Consider the following 14,285-nt stretch of genomic DNA (forward strand, 5'->3'; position numbering starts at 1 on the left):
GATTAGTTCTGTGGTACTGAACCATCCTGCTTCCTTGGAAGATGGAATGTGGGGGAGTACCTGCTGGGAAACTTACACGGCAAAATCTGTAAACATTGGGATAGATCATTTTCTGGAGATTATAGAAAGGAAGTTTTACTCCATCCAGAGATGCCTTGAGAGAGGTAAACTTCCAACTGTCTTCAAATGGGAACAGAGAATGTGGACAAATGTTTCTGAAATCTGCATTTCCTTCTCATGAATACTTTTATTTTGTTCTTCACATTCTCCTCTTTACCTCTTTTTTTGTGGGGGCGGGGGTGGGGGCACTGCTGCTTGTGTTTAAACTTAAAAATATTTAGTCTAGTCTTCTGTTTTTTGCTGGAGGCATTGGAGGCATGTCTTGGGCCATGTCTATACCAGGAGAAAGTTAAAACAAAATGGGTTTTAAATCACAATTCTAACACTTAAAGACAATTTTGCCCTTAACATAGAGAGGGCTGCTGTTAGTGTCAGTCATGGTTATGGTGTCTTGTGAAGCCTTGATGGAAAGCAGGATGTGATGCTTGGTCTTCTGAAATTGAGTCTGAGGATCTTCCCTCTGGCAAATACAAATGGTGTGTTAACAGCCTCTTCTTAATGACTATCAAATGTGGGCAACTGGTGGCCAGAATTCCAGTCCAGCAAATTGACACTGACTGGGAAAAAGATCCCTTCTGTTCTTACTGGGGAGGTGGTGAGGGAAGGAGTGTTTATACAAGTTCTTTTCATTCAACTAAATATAAATTAGATCTCTCTCTCTCTCTCTCTCCCTGAGGTGGATCCACTTTGTAAAGCACTAGAAGTCGCTAGAGCAGACAACAAGAAACTTGCTTTGAGTTTGGAACAAGCTCTGCAGGCCAATAGTACCCTGCAGAGCAAGCTGATACATACTCAGGAAGAACTGGACAGGAAAGAAATTGAGCATCAGCAATTGATGGCCTGCAGGTAAGAACAAGTGCAAGGTGCCGTGGCTGAGGAACACTTTGCTTTTCCATTTCTAACTGCAGAGCTTGTGGCCCTTTCCATCCTTTTGTCAGTTATAGAATATTATAGTTGGAAGGGACCTCAGGAGGTCATCTAGTCCAATCCTCTGCTCAAAGCAGGACCAAACCCCAGACAGATTTTTACACCCCTGTTTCCTAAGTGGCCCCCTCAGGGATTGAATTTATAGCCCTGGGTTTAGCAGGCCAATGCTTAAACCACTGAGCTATCCCTCCTCCCCACTTGCAGCAACAGTCTCTGTGGTGTGGCTATTGAGCCAGCAGCTTGGTGGATTGATGGACTGGTGCAAAGCCACGTGAACAAGCTGTTTGCCTGCTGATACAGTGACTTCTCTAGGCTCCTCTGCAGTGTTGGAAGGCTGCAAATGGAGCCCAGTCTTTCCTCTGGGCTGTATGTGTGGCACTGCCCAGAACGCAGGAGCACTATGCTACTGTTTGAGTGAGTGACATGCCTGCGTGGCTGGCAGCACTTGTCACTGACAGCCTTGCAATATGGCTATTGTTCCTGTACTGCCAGCATGGGATGGGGGCAGGGAAGGAGTCTGCCTCCTGGAAACTGCAGGCTGCTTGCTTAAGGAAATCATGAAGGATTTCCATCGAGATGAGGAATGCTATGAGCCGGAGCAGTCCACCTCATTCTCCTGGGAGGAACTCTGCAGGCTGGTCTAGAGCAGTCCCCTCAGAGCCGCAGGTGGAAGCCTCCCTCAGGCAAGGAGACTCTGTCTTATATTGCTATTTGGAGCTGTTGTTGAGGAAAGAAATGTGCTGAACATGCAGTTGGATGAACAGATTGAACTGGCCTCCTGGACGGCCATGCTTCAAAAGCTAAGTCAAATCTTCGTGGCGCACATAGTATGGCAAAATGAGGCCCACCCAAGCAGAGGAAATATTTTTGGACCATCACTTTTTCCTGCTGTTTTCCTTTTGTGGCCAGGTCTTCCCACTTGTAGTGTTTATGAATTCACTCAGTACGGTTTGTTTCCTATAGTTTGTGTCTTCCTTCTTTCCTGAAAGGGAGCAGCTAATTGAAGAAGCCACAATGGAAGAAAGGCTGTATTCCGAACGCTTGGAGTCCTTGAAGAAGCAGTTTCAGATGGAGCGAGAGGCTATGAGGAAAGCAGGTCACAGGGAATCTGCTGAGGTGAGGAGGGATAGAACTGCAAGATTCCTTCCATGGTCAAGGCAGCAAAGAGTCCTGTGGCATCTTATAGACTAACAGATGTATTGGAGCATGAACTTTTGTGGGTGAATATCCACTTGCTTGAGAAGAGCTCTGCTTCCCAACAATGAGAAAACAAAAGTGATCCATGACACTTCTTGTCCCCCTTTTGTGTTGCAGTATCACTTGGTAGCAACAGAGTGTGTTTTGGCCTGCAGTGGACAAAGTGATTCTCTGGTGGCTGTAGCATAGTTAGTGATGCATTTATCATGTCTGTCCCTCCCCTTTTGTTTTTTGTGCAAACCTAACTGTATTTCCCTCTAGGGACTATGGAATAAACCAAAGATCAATTAGAATATGGTTTCCAGGAAGGACCAAAAGGCTGTAGTTTGAAGGTTGTATGATGTTTGATAGCAGCCCCCAATTACTACAAAATCCTTGTCATAACATGGTATATGGAAGAGAAGAGGCAGTAAAACAATCATCTCTGCTTCTTTGGTCTGTCGTGGGCTATATTCTGTCTATAATCTGTGTCCTCTGACCATAGAAGTATTCAGAAACCCAGGGGTTACGCTGTGTATTCTTTCATTCCTTATGAATAAGTGGAGGATCCAGCTTACCAGGCACTCTTCCTGGTGATGGTCACAGGAAATACATGTCTCTGATTACCCTAGCCAGACATTTTGGGGGATGAACATGAACTAACCTCTTCTGTATGCCTCCTAGCTGAAGAAGGCCCTTGAAGAGGCTTCTTCTAAATCTGCTGAAGTGTCCCGGGCTAACAGGGAGCTGCGGCAGAAAATAATGGAGTTGGAAAAGTCCCTGGTCAGTTACAAGGGGAAGCTAAAGAGCCAAAGAGCTCAAATCAGACACTACTTGGCTTCCAAGGCTAACAACATCCAGAACACAGAGCGGATAAAGGTTTGTGCAGATCCCTTTTCACTCTGAAAAACCCCATTCATACACCGTCTCTCCCCGGAATGGGAAGAACTACTGCTGTCACCGCAGCGGGGCCAGGCCAGAATACTGCCATTGGGATGGGAAAAGCCTGGTGCCAATAGGAGTCTGATAGTGTCAGTAACAGCTGGGAAATGCTTGTCCTTAGTTTCTTTTTTTCCTACATTAAATGCTGCTTTTGCTATGGGGTCACTCTATAGTTCATGGCAGTCCTGTGTTTCCCAGTTCAGTGGATTGAATAAGGCATCTTTTTGCCAGTGGATCATGCTGAAGGGAAGGGCCTGCAGCTTCTAGCCATCTTTGTGTCCTTTTATAAATAAGTGACTGCTTATTTATAAAGCAGTGTAGAACACTGCTGGGTGCTTGTGCCTCCCTCTCCCTGTCTTAATGAAGATCCTCTGTGCCGGGCTCCAATGCCACTCTGCTGCCTGCTTGCCCTCAGCAGCGCATGTGTTACTCCAAACCTCAGTCACACAGTAAGGATGGGGTATGGAGCAGCCCAAGCTCTGTCACATGAAACAATTTCACTGGAACTTCCTCTTTTCATTTAAAATTATTTTCAGGAGATTGAATCTGAGCTGAGGCAAATGGAGCTGATCAAGGAGCAGTATCAGAAGAAAAACTATGAGCAGGTGGGAGCTCACTATACAACTTCCCCTTTACATTAGATTAGAATCTGCACACGGTCACTGAGATCTCATTTTCATACCATCCCTAGTCACAGAGCATCCAGAAATTCATGACAGAGTTAACAAGTCTTCAGAGTGAGATGCAGACCTTGGCCAAAAACCAGCACGAAGTGGCAACACGGAACAGGCAGCTGGAGACCCAGCTGGAAATGGAGCAGAAAGTGCGGCAGCATCTAGAAAACCAGTGTCAGGTACCAGGTTTCAGCGTGGTAGCCGTGTTAGTCTGTATCAGTAAAAAGAACAAGGAGTATTTGTGGCACCCTAGAGACTAAGCCATAAAAGCTTAAGCTCAAATAAATTTGTTAATCTCTAAGGTGTCACAAGTACTCCTGTTCTTTTTAGTGTCAGGTAAAATGCTCACAGCCTTGGAAATACAGTATGATCCATGCTGAGCTGCATGATCCTGTCCTGGGGGCTGAATGCTTACTGCCTCTGAGCATTTGCTGGGCAACACTTTGCCGGTGGTGGGTGCTTATTCCCATGCCAAGGGGGCTTTTATAACCTCTTTATAGCTGCTTATTGGAGCATGGCCAGCAATGTGTATGGCATGTGCTTTTATGGAACTTAATATTTGACCTACTGGGCTGGGAGTTGTTATTCTACCAAAACTTTCCAGTCCAGCTTCCTGCTCATTCTGTTATATAGCAATGGTTTGTGTTATGTCCTGCATGAGCAAAATAAAAAGAGAGGTCTGGGTGTTATTTTTCTCTCTCTAGAAGCTAGACGATACAGTCAAACACTTAAAGAAATGCAAAGAGGAAACGGAGCAGAAACTGAAAGAAGCCAGCGTAGAATCGGAACAGGTGAGTACAACAGTGGGAAAGAAGAGATTCTCTGGTACAAAGCTAGAGTTATCCTCCCTTGGGGATGACAGGATGTGTTTGTGGGACATGCACCAGGGGGCCTTTTAAATGTTAAGAGCAAGCCTTTGAAGAGGTGAGAAGTAAGGTGCAGCCACAGTCTATTTTTCCCCATGGCAATTTAGTTGGGCCTGCAAGAGCAAATTCTCTCCATGTCGGTCAGTTTCCACCTGGTTCAATGGCTGGTGTGTGTTGACAAGTTTAAAACACCTGCTCTTAATCTGTCCTGTCCATTAAGCAGTGTGTGAGCTGCTATGTTGTACCATTTTGAATGACATTACACCAAACCACCTCTGTTAAAGGTGAGTCACATTTCCCCATGCACCTCATCGCTTATTGAAAGCCGACAGTATTGCACAGTAATAGTCCAAAGCACGATACCTTACAGAAGTGTTACTACAGTAATTTGGTTCCAAATTGTACAGTACTGTAATTATTTTACAAGGGAGATCTCCAGTGTAGGTAAGAGAGTAAGTAACAAAGGTCCTTTCACTTCAAACTCTACAGTACTTTGTAGCATCTGCATATAGGATTGTCCTTAACAAGAGTTCTTGCTAACACAGGATGTGAAATAACTTGCTAATACAGTGGGAGTGTCCCCCGCAATTAGTGGGTTTCTGAGGCCCTGTGGTACCTCCCCTTAGGCTGGGGGGGGTTCAATTAGCATGGGGTGGGCTTTGCCCGCCCCGTTTCCCGGAAACCCAATAGATAATACAGTGGGAGTGGTAATTTTACAGCATTTGTCGTTCTTTAAATGATCCTGGTGCCAGCACATTGCGAAGCAAAGGCCATGCTCTCTCCCCTCGTTCTTCTGTGGCTTGCTGTAATTAGCCTCATTTTACTCTCTTCCTCTACCACCTTCTTCATGCTTTTCCCTCTAGTTAGAATTGTCTTCTCTTGGGCTAGTGCCAATGAAGCCTATTAGTTACCCAATAAGGGGGTAACAGCAGTGCAGTGTGGACGTTTCCAGCCCCTCCACAATGTTGCAGGAAGGAGGCCAGGATGGCCAAGGGGCATGCTCTATGCTTACACAGAGGTGGGAGATTTAAAGAAGTGTGGCTTTGGAATTCTGCCTGTCCGGTGTGCAGCCTAGAAGTTGGAAATGCTAAAAGTTCTCTTTCTAACCCTAATCACTACTCTCTTCCTCAGATCACAGCTAACCTGGAGGAAGCTCACCACTGGTTCAAATCTAAGTTTGACAGCCTGCAGCTCGAGCTAGTGAAAAACAAACAGCAGAATATCCCCAGTGAAAGGAACTATGGCAAGGAGGTAAATAAAGGGAATTGCTTTTTACTTTCAAGGTAGAGGTGCAAAGTTAATGGGAGGATGAGGAACAGGGAACAGCCTGTAGTAGAGTTCCCTGTGTATGTGTCAGAAGAGCAATGGTATTAGTACAGCCAAGCAGTGCTGTTGCAGGGAAGAGTGCTGGCACTTGTTAAAGTGAAGGTAATAGCAAGGTCATGCGGGACTGTAGCAGGTGTTTCCTATACAGAGGTGAGTACCAGTGCCAGAAGAAAGCCAACACTGTTTTGTTTGGATGCATATAACGTGGGCAGGAGACAGTTTCTGGAGAACTATAAGAAAACTCTGCCCTGTTGTGATGTTCTGCTGTATGCAGAGCAGGAGCAGAGAGGCGTGCTCGCCAAACAAAGCTTCCCCACCTCAAGCGAGGGGAAGAGCAAACCTCAGACCAAAAAACTTTCCCCCTCTTTCCTATCTCATTTCTTTAGCAGGTTAAAGGTGACAATCAGAATTTTGGTTTCTTAAGCCCTGTTGATTTCTGCAGTTCCCATCAGCCCACAACTCTCTCAGCCAACTAGCATCTCCTTGGGGCAGGAGAACACTCTCAAAGGAGTAAGCCCCTGAACAAAGGTTTAGAAGTTTAGTTTGTTCTCTCACTTCTTGCTGATGTTTCACAGGATGTGCTTATTTGGTGGGCAAATGACATTTAGTTAACCTGCTAGGGCCAGGTGGGGACAAGAGAGGAACGAGGAAGCCCCTTTCCCTCCATTATCCATGTCCTGCTTCTCTCCGGCTACATTTTATTTCTGATTAAGCTCCTACTCAAAAAACTATTGAAAATGAGTGGCTCTAGTGTGCCTTCCATGACTGCTGCCATTCTCCCCGACACTCATCCAAACAGTTCTGTAAAGAGTTCTCCTTACCTTGTTTTGTATGGAGATCTCAGAGGCTTTGTTACAACTGTGGCAATTCCCAGATAGCTCTTTGACCTGCCTCTAAAGATGTATCTTGAGCTGCTGCAGTCTCTGTATTTTCTGCTGTTGTTCATTGGGAATGAGAGGGGATAGATCAGTTTTCATCCAGTACCCTGTCCTTTAACAGATGGAGAAGGAAAAAGCTGTGAAACTCCCTAGCCAAGCCTCCCTGAATCGCTGGGAGACTAAACAGCAGCTCAAACTCATCTCCAGGAAGTACCAATCAGAGCTAGACAGGAAGTGATGTCAGCTAACCCAGGCGATTCCAGGCTGCCATACCACCCTGCAGCTGTGAACACCACAGTTCAGACCAGTTCTTCACATGCTGGAAGATGAGCCCTAAGGCTGAAGTATTTTGATCTATAAGCATCTGCATATTTCAGAAGATTTTTAAGTGGGTATAAGCAGAGGTCCTGTATGAACTGGGTCTGCTCTGTATCAGTGAGGATGACCCTTCAAATAAAATGCACATTGACTGGCTGGCTGATAGACCAGTGCAGGCAGGTTTTGGAATATTAATTTAAATTGTGTACTCCAGTTCAGCTTAGCTAATGAGTCTCACCTGTCTGACACATACTAGAATGTATCAGTTTGTGAAGCAGATGTCCATTTCCCCCATCCTAACATGGTCTTTGAGTGTGACTAATTTGTGTAAATGCTTCATCATGGAACCATAATTTATAACAAAGAAATTATTCCTCTCTCTACAGCTTCCTATACAAGTAAGTTTATGTTCTGGATCTTTGTCTCCAGTCACATCTCTCATTTGTGTTTTAGCAGCGCAAGAGGAGGGTAGTGGGTTGGAATGAGCCCTGCAAAGTGAGGAGGCATCATTATTATTGAGAGCTCAGATTGCTGTGCAGGGATTCTGCCTATCCAGAGGATGGTCTACTGGATTCCTAGGCTGGTGATGGTAAACGTGCTGAAACAGGACGGTTGTCCACTGTTGGATACTGATGGTTGCCTGACCAGTACAGGGAGAATCCCTTCTTAGCTGATGGGTAGTAGCAGTAAAAGGAGCCCTGGGCCTGGGCACAGAGAGGAGGACAGTGTCCTTGGGCACTTGCAGGAGCCCTGTCTTTGCGCAAGGCTCCATTGCTAGAAGGTGCTCCATGTGGGTGTGAGAGGCTGCCCGGTGGAACACCTTGCACCATTGGTACCCAATGTCATTAATAGAGTTGGTTAATTCTGCCCCACCATGGAACAAGCTACCCAAAGGGCAGGAGGTGTCCAGAGCAGGGGGTTAAGACTTTAACTACCATTCCCTTATGCTATAGAAACAGACAATTTTCATCCATTGTTCAGTTAATGAGCACTTATGAGTAGCTCAGAGTCCCTCCTTAAAACTCTGTCTGCCTCGGCTTACAGTGTAACCCAGCTACATCAGATGTGCTGTTACACACCTAATTTTAATTTAATAATTGCAGCGCTGTTTCCTAAGCATCCTCCAGTTGTCTGATCCATTTGTTTCTGTGGAGCTAGTTTGAAGCTCTGTGGGGCAGAAGCCATCCCTTCCGCTGTGGTGTGTACAGGACCAAGCATATTGCTGGGACTCGGCAAATAATCATTCCACCCATTTTATATACCTACCTTTGTAGCATAATTAGGTTTATATGACAACAGCCTGAACCATTGTTTTAGGCCTGGTCCTGCTCCTATTGCTCTCAATGGGTATTTTGCCATTGACATCAGTGAAAACAGGCTCAGACCCTTAGTGATTAAGCACTTGATTGGAAGCCCATTAAAGCTAATAGGTACCTTTCATTAACTTCAGTAGCCTTTGGCTCAGGCCCTAAATCCTAATGTTGCTGAAATTCCTAAGCAGCAGACGCCTTCAATACAACCTTACGTTCCTCCTCCCAAGGGCGAGCTGAGTTTCTACATACCACATCACTTCTGAGTGGCGGGGTTAAAATGAGCCTAGGTGTAGGATTCCGTCCTAGAGTCCTGTTCTCCTCTCAGGTCAGTGTCAGTAGTGTAGTCTAACTCTGCCAACTTTAGCACCAAGCTGTAGGCAGAGCCTGAAACCCACCTAGCGTGGCACTGGCTACCTTAGCTCACACTGCATCTATTTGATCTAGTTAAGCTATGTGGCTAACTGTTAATGACAACACACACTGCCCTTCATCTAGAAAGAGATGCTATGAGGTATGGTCCAGGGGCAGGGGAAGACAGCTCCACATGCTACCATCCAGTTTCCTTTCTTAGGAGTTGTTGCTACCAAGGAGCCACTGTTTTAGTGATTAGTGGGCATGGATTCCTTCTTTCATCAGGCCCTCTTCACAGATACAGGGCACTAGAGTGCTGTATGTATAGATATCTAATCTGCTGACTCTGTATTTAAATCATTAAATCTGCTTTAATTACTACAATATTTGCAGTTTGTCATTCTAATCCATGGTGCATGAAACCTATTATTTCTTTTAAAGAAGTCCACAGTAAGCACTTGTCCTGAGGTGTTTAGGGTTGAGTGTGGTGAGACTTAGGTGCAGTCTAAGCATAGAGTAATAACCTATACTGCTGTAGTGCTTTCCATCCTAGCCACTACCAAACTATGGGCTATATACTTGCCTGCTACAGTAAAGCCCAGAGGATGGGACAAAGGGACTGGGGAAATGCCTTGTTGTTCACTGAACAGTTTTTGCTGAATACTCCCTTCATCGTGGCGAGGTTTGAGTAGCAGAATGAGAGGCAGTAAGAGGGGCAGGTTGCTCAGTGGTTTGAGCATTGGCCTGCTAACCCCAGCATTGGGAGCTCAATCCTTGAGGGGGCCCATTTAGGGAACTGGGGTTTAAAAAAAAACTGTCAGGGGATTTGTCCTGCTTTGAGCAGGGGTTAGACTAGATGATCTCCTGAGGTCCCTTCCAACCCTGATATTCTATGAGACCACAGCCTATCACAACTGCATAGCAAATTGATAAAGGAAGGCAGAATGCAATTACTTAAATTTTACAGGCACAGTATGGTTAATGCTGTTCTTACAGACAGCATCCTGAGCTTAGGTAGGAGCTCTGTTTTGCAACTGAATCAGAAGACAGGTGCTCCTAGTACCATGCTGGGGCACTGACTACTGACACAGAAGGAAGAATACCAGTTCCAGAGTCACCAACCAACCTCTCCTGCAGGGGACAGCTATTCCCTGGCAGGCTGCCACCCTGCACTGACCTGCCATTGCCTTACTTGGCTTCTGAGCCCTATAGAATTAGAACAGAAATAGCTAGGACTTCACTTTTGAGAGGTTCTGGGCTGGGTGGTCTCCATAGTTCTGGATTCTCAAGGAGGGGAAAAACAGCTTTTTTCTTATTAGGTACTGTCTCACAGTACACAGCTATGGGGTGGACTTTCCCATGCACTTAATGGAAGTAGGAGCACACACGCTGTTGAAAGCCATGGGCTGTAATCTTTTAACTCAGTTTCATGGGGTGGGATTTCCAAATGCACACAACTCTTTCTAAAAATTGTGAAAGGGGAAAACACAACATCGCTGAGATCGCTTTATTTTCATTGTAGTAGGCTGAGTTAAATTCAGACCTTTACTTTACCACCACCTGCTGAATACTGGTATGAGTAGATAGATATACACCTTTCATTGACTCTGCCATACTGTCAATGGATAATCAGTAAATAGTTATAGGAAGTGTGAAATTTCTACTAAATAAACATTTTCTACCTCAGTAATATTTGGCAAAACTGAATAAAAAGATGCTCACTTATAGAGCTATAGTATTACACAGTGTTAGCCCTTACTCTGGATCCACAGCCTTCAATGAATATACAAACGTGCTGATAGCAAGCAGCTTTCTAATGGTCACTCCCAGTATCACTCAGACAGAACACATTTGTGGTTAGGGTTTGAGGACAAGGAGTAGACACTTTTGTAAACAAGCTTCTAGGGATGTCCAAGCTACCCATCACTACTGTATCTAAGCACACGCTAATAGCGAAGAAAAAGAATATCCAGGTAATTAAGCCCAATATTGTAATAATTTATTATGTGATACAGAACTGTCTACAAGTTATTTTCTTACATGAAACTGGAAAAGGAATGTCAGAGCTGGCAGCAACTACAGCTAAAGTTGCCTAACAATGTTTTCCATTCTAAGCCACTTATCAATTGCTTACAACTTTGCCAACCATTAAAGCTAAAGGTTTCCACCTCCGGCTGATTTTTTTTTAGTTTTAGCAAAATCAGTTTGGGGGGGAAAAAACACATTGTTTTTCACAGGTTAAAATCTTAACAAGTTTCTCTTAAGAAATTTCTGTGCATTCATGTTTTAGATCCAATTAATTCCATCCTGTGCACTGATTAAAGTTGTGGAAAAAGGAGTATCTGATCATAAAATTAGAGACTATCATACTGTCACAAAAAAGGGAGCCAAATTAAGGTTGCAAAGTCTAGCATTAAAGTTAGAAAATAGCAGAATTAAAGCTGACTTTTGAAGAAGAAAGTATAATAAGCGGGAGACTATAAATGCTGGTCAGTTATGACCTATCCTCCAAAACACAAGTCATTTTCTCTTACCTTCAGCACATTAGAAATCCAGATTGTGAGATTTTTTTTTTAATGTGTTGATTAGTGAACAGCAAACTTTCAATAGTAGTATGTATGTGTCATCATTTTGTCCGACCATTTGATCTCATCATCTGATCTAATATAAACAAATTATATTTTGGTTCCCCAGGAACAGAGAATTTGGCAAGACCATTGTTCCAATTTTCTTCAAGAGCTGTAACAAGTGGCTGAGATTTAATGCGTGATACCACCAAACTAACTAATGTGTTATCTAATAGAATTCATGTTACCACTAAAATTAGTTGGGCCAGCATAAAGTACTACACATACCAAAGTTTAGTGTTGTAATGCTACAAAGGCTTTTAAAACAAATCTTACTGAAGACAAGTTTCAGAGATAGGGCTATCATCACCATCACTTCCAGCATGAGGTTATTTCTCTGCTGGACAAGAGTAACATATATGACAGCTGTATAATTGGAATTATCATTCTTGATTAGCAAAGCAATATACAGAATTTGCAGCACCTCTCTCAATATTTAATTATTTAGTACAGGAAGATAATGGGCTGTAGGTTATTACACTAACAAATGTTTAGCCCACTAAACAACTTGGGACTTTTTTTGTGTTTGTCTTTGCTGAGAATAAGTTATTTAAATGATTGCTGATTTCATAAATAACTAACTTTAACTAGACCAATTTACAGTACTCCAGAAAATGGATACCTTTTACTGATGTGACACTGATTTAGTAATAAAAGAAAATTGCTTTTCTTAAACAGACACAGCTTGCGATGAAATAGAATATTTTTCCAGGAATCCTTATCATCCTTTTTAAGTACTTTAAAGGTCTTGCAATTGCAGTTATTTGTAACATTAAGTCTCTCTGGAAAAATTCTCCTAGGAATCCAAGAGCATCTATTATCTGGAGGGTGTTCGGCTAATATCTTCCCTTCCCCCCCAGCCCATTTCTTCAGTCTTCCCTTTCCTATATACGGTGAAATCCAGCTATAACGCGATAATTGGGGTCCAAAAAATTCAATCACGATAAATGCGGGGTCGTGTTATAGCGGGGTTATGAAAATTTACCATTTCAAGCTGGTCAATTTCTCTTGGGCAGAAAACGACTTGCACTTGCAAAATGCCCATAATGATAACTGAAAGGGTGTAGCAATAATTAGTGACAGCACAAGCTAATCAACCTATTAAATGAGCCAGAACCAGCCTGAGAATGGCTGGGTTTGGACTTTGAAAACCGGAGTTTTGGGACCTGGCAGACTGGGGCTGGAGCAGCTCTCAAGAGATCTGTACAAAGGCGCTCAGCTGACTCCCCTCCACCCAGAGAGCCGATTGCAGCGTTTGACACTGAGGAGTTGCTAATATTCAGAGCAGAATTCATGCCACTGTTTCTGTAGCATCCCTCCCAGCTGCTAGCCTGCTCCAGCAGCGGGGGCTCTCAGCCATGCAGCGAGAGAGGGAAACGGGCAGAGGAAGAGCGAGGAGCAGCTGGGGAGGAGAACGGCTCTTCTCACCAAAAGGGGAAGCAGGGGCAGGGGGGAAGGCATATTTCTTTTTTTCTTTGCCTCGGCAGTGCTCCGGACGCGTTTTTCTTTTTTCGCTTGGGGCGGCTGGAGCCACCTTATGATCGCGTTTTATCTGAATTCGCATTATCGCGGGGCGTGGTATAGCGGGGTTTCACTGTAACAGTAACAATTTTGTACAGTACACAGCAAATATAACCAATTGCCAGAATTGAACTTGGACAGTAGCCAGTTAAATTACTTTTTAAAAATCTTCTCCAAAAAAATGTGTGCATCATTTTTAGTCCCTTATTCAGCTGAGAATTCTGTGAACCAGCACCAACTTCAGGCGTCACAAAAACTCATCAATAAGGTGCTCGACCAACACCTAAGTATGTCTGGAGAATCTGCTCACAAAAGTCTGCTTGTCAAACTTTGCTTGTATCGGGGCATTTTACAGTTCCAACCTCAGGAAATGGAAAAAATAGCTCAAAAGTTTAGGAAACAAAATATATACAGTAACTAACAACTCTGATCCAATCACATCTAGATCAGGTTAGAAAAAAATATGTACATATCTTTTTGAACTGATCTCTCCATTGGTGTGTAATGCCTGAGATCCTCAATGCCCCAGTGGAAATGACAAATGTTATTTTCCTAGCCGGCTACCTCTCAGTCACAAACAGGTGCCACAAACTCCATCATACGATTCCATATGTATACAACAGCTTTTGAGCCATTCTTAAATTTCCACTGCTCTGATAAATTAGTGACAAGTTGAAGGCAACATCTCTTCGCAAGTCTGTCTGATCAGCTTCTATTCCCTGGAAGAATTAAAAAATCATTTACTAGCTTGCATGAATACTATACCATAAAACATCAAATCAGTGCAACAACATACACAGGCAAGTTCTTCATCATTGAGATACTCAGTTCATTCCCATCACATTCAGACAGTTACACTGGAATTCTGTATTTCTATACTAAACCTTCATACTCATGAAACAGAAAATGCCAGTTATATTTATTATTATTCTGGCTTTTAAAATGGACCTTATGTACGCTTCTTTATTCAGGTGGCAAAATTCTTCAGCACCCATTTTCTTGCAGTTGCTATGCCCAGCCAGATAATAAAATAAACCCGACAATCATTACCTGAGCAATTTGAGTTATACATGTTCATAAATACAGCTCAGATGACAAATCAAGTGCTTTTTCTAGTGCCTATGAAATTATATTGAGGTTATGCAATGCAAATATACACTAGACACTCGTGCACTCGTTTTACTTCTGGTTAAAACATAGTAATGCTGATCTGATTTTACTTTTATAGTTCAAATGTTTAATCATG

General features: G+C 43.5%; 2 protein-coding genes across 6 annotated transcripts in view; one reads left to right on the plus strand and one right to left on the minus strand.

Moving 5' to 3' along the window:
* Nucleotides 1-9,274, plus strand: part of CCDC150 (coiled-coil domain containing 150) — a 45,310-nt gene extending 36,036 nt beyond the window's left edge. For 2 of the 5 annotated variants that reach the window (XM_045032487.1, XM_045032488.1), the window contains exons 20-27: nt 797-966; nt 2,037-2,163; nt 2,908-3,102; nt 3,702-3,770; nt 3,857-4,018; nt 4,544-4,630; nt 5,837-5,956; nt 7,031-9,273. In XM_045032487.1, coding sequence (XP_044888422.1) covers nt 797-966; nt 2,037-2,163; nt 2,908-3,102; nt 3,702-3,770; nt 3,857-4,018; nt 4,544-4,630; nt 5,837-5,956; nt 7,031-7,147 — 1,047 coding nt within the window. In that variant the 3' untranslated portion in view covers nt 7,148-9,273. Of the gene's footprint in view, nt 1-796; nt 967-2,036; nt 2,164-2,907; nt 3,103-3,701; nt 3,771-3,856; nt 4,019-4,543; nt 4,631-5,836; nt 5,957-7,030 lie in introns of all 5 variants that reach the window. The other 3 variants (XM_045032486.1, XM_045032489.1, XM_045032490.1) reach the window with 3 other exon arrangements.
* Nucleotides 9,275-11,446: 2,172 nt separating this feature from the next.
* GTF3C3 (general transcription factor IIIC subunit 3) overlaps nt 11,447-14,285 on the minus strand; it is a 30,219-nt gene continuing 27,380 nt past the window's right edge. Inside the window, exon 19 of the mRNA XM_045032498.1 lies at nt 11,447-13,758. Within this exon, the coding sequence (XP_044888433.1) occupies nt 13,636-13,758 (123 nt within the window). The 3' untranslated portion in view covers nt 11,447-13,635. The remainder of the gene's footprint in view (nt 13,759-14,285) is intronic.

Source organism: Mauremys mutica, chromosome 10 (assembly GCF_020497125.1).
Source record: "Mauremys mutica isolate MM-2020 ecotype Southern chromosome 10, ASM2049712v1, whole genome shotgun sequence".
Lineage (NCBI taxonomy): Eukaryota > Metazoa > Chordata > Testudines > Geoemydidae > Mauremys > Mauremys mutica.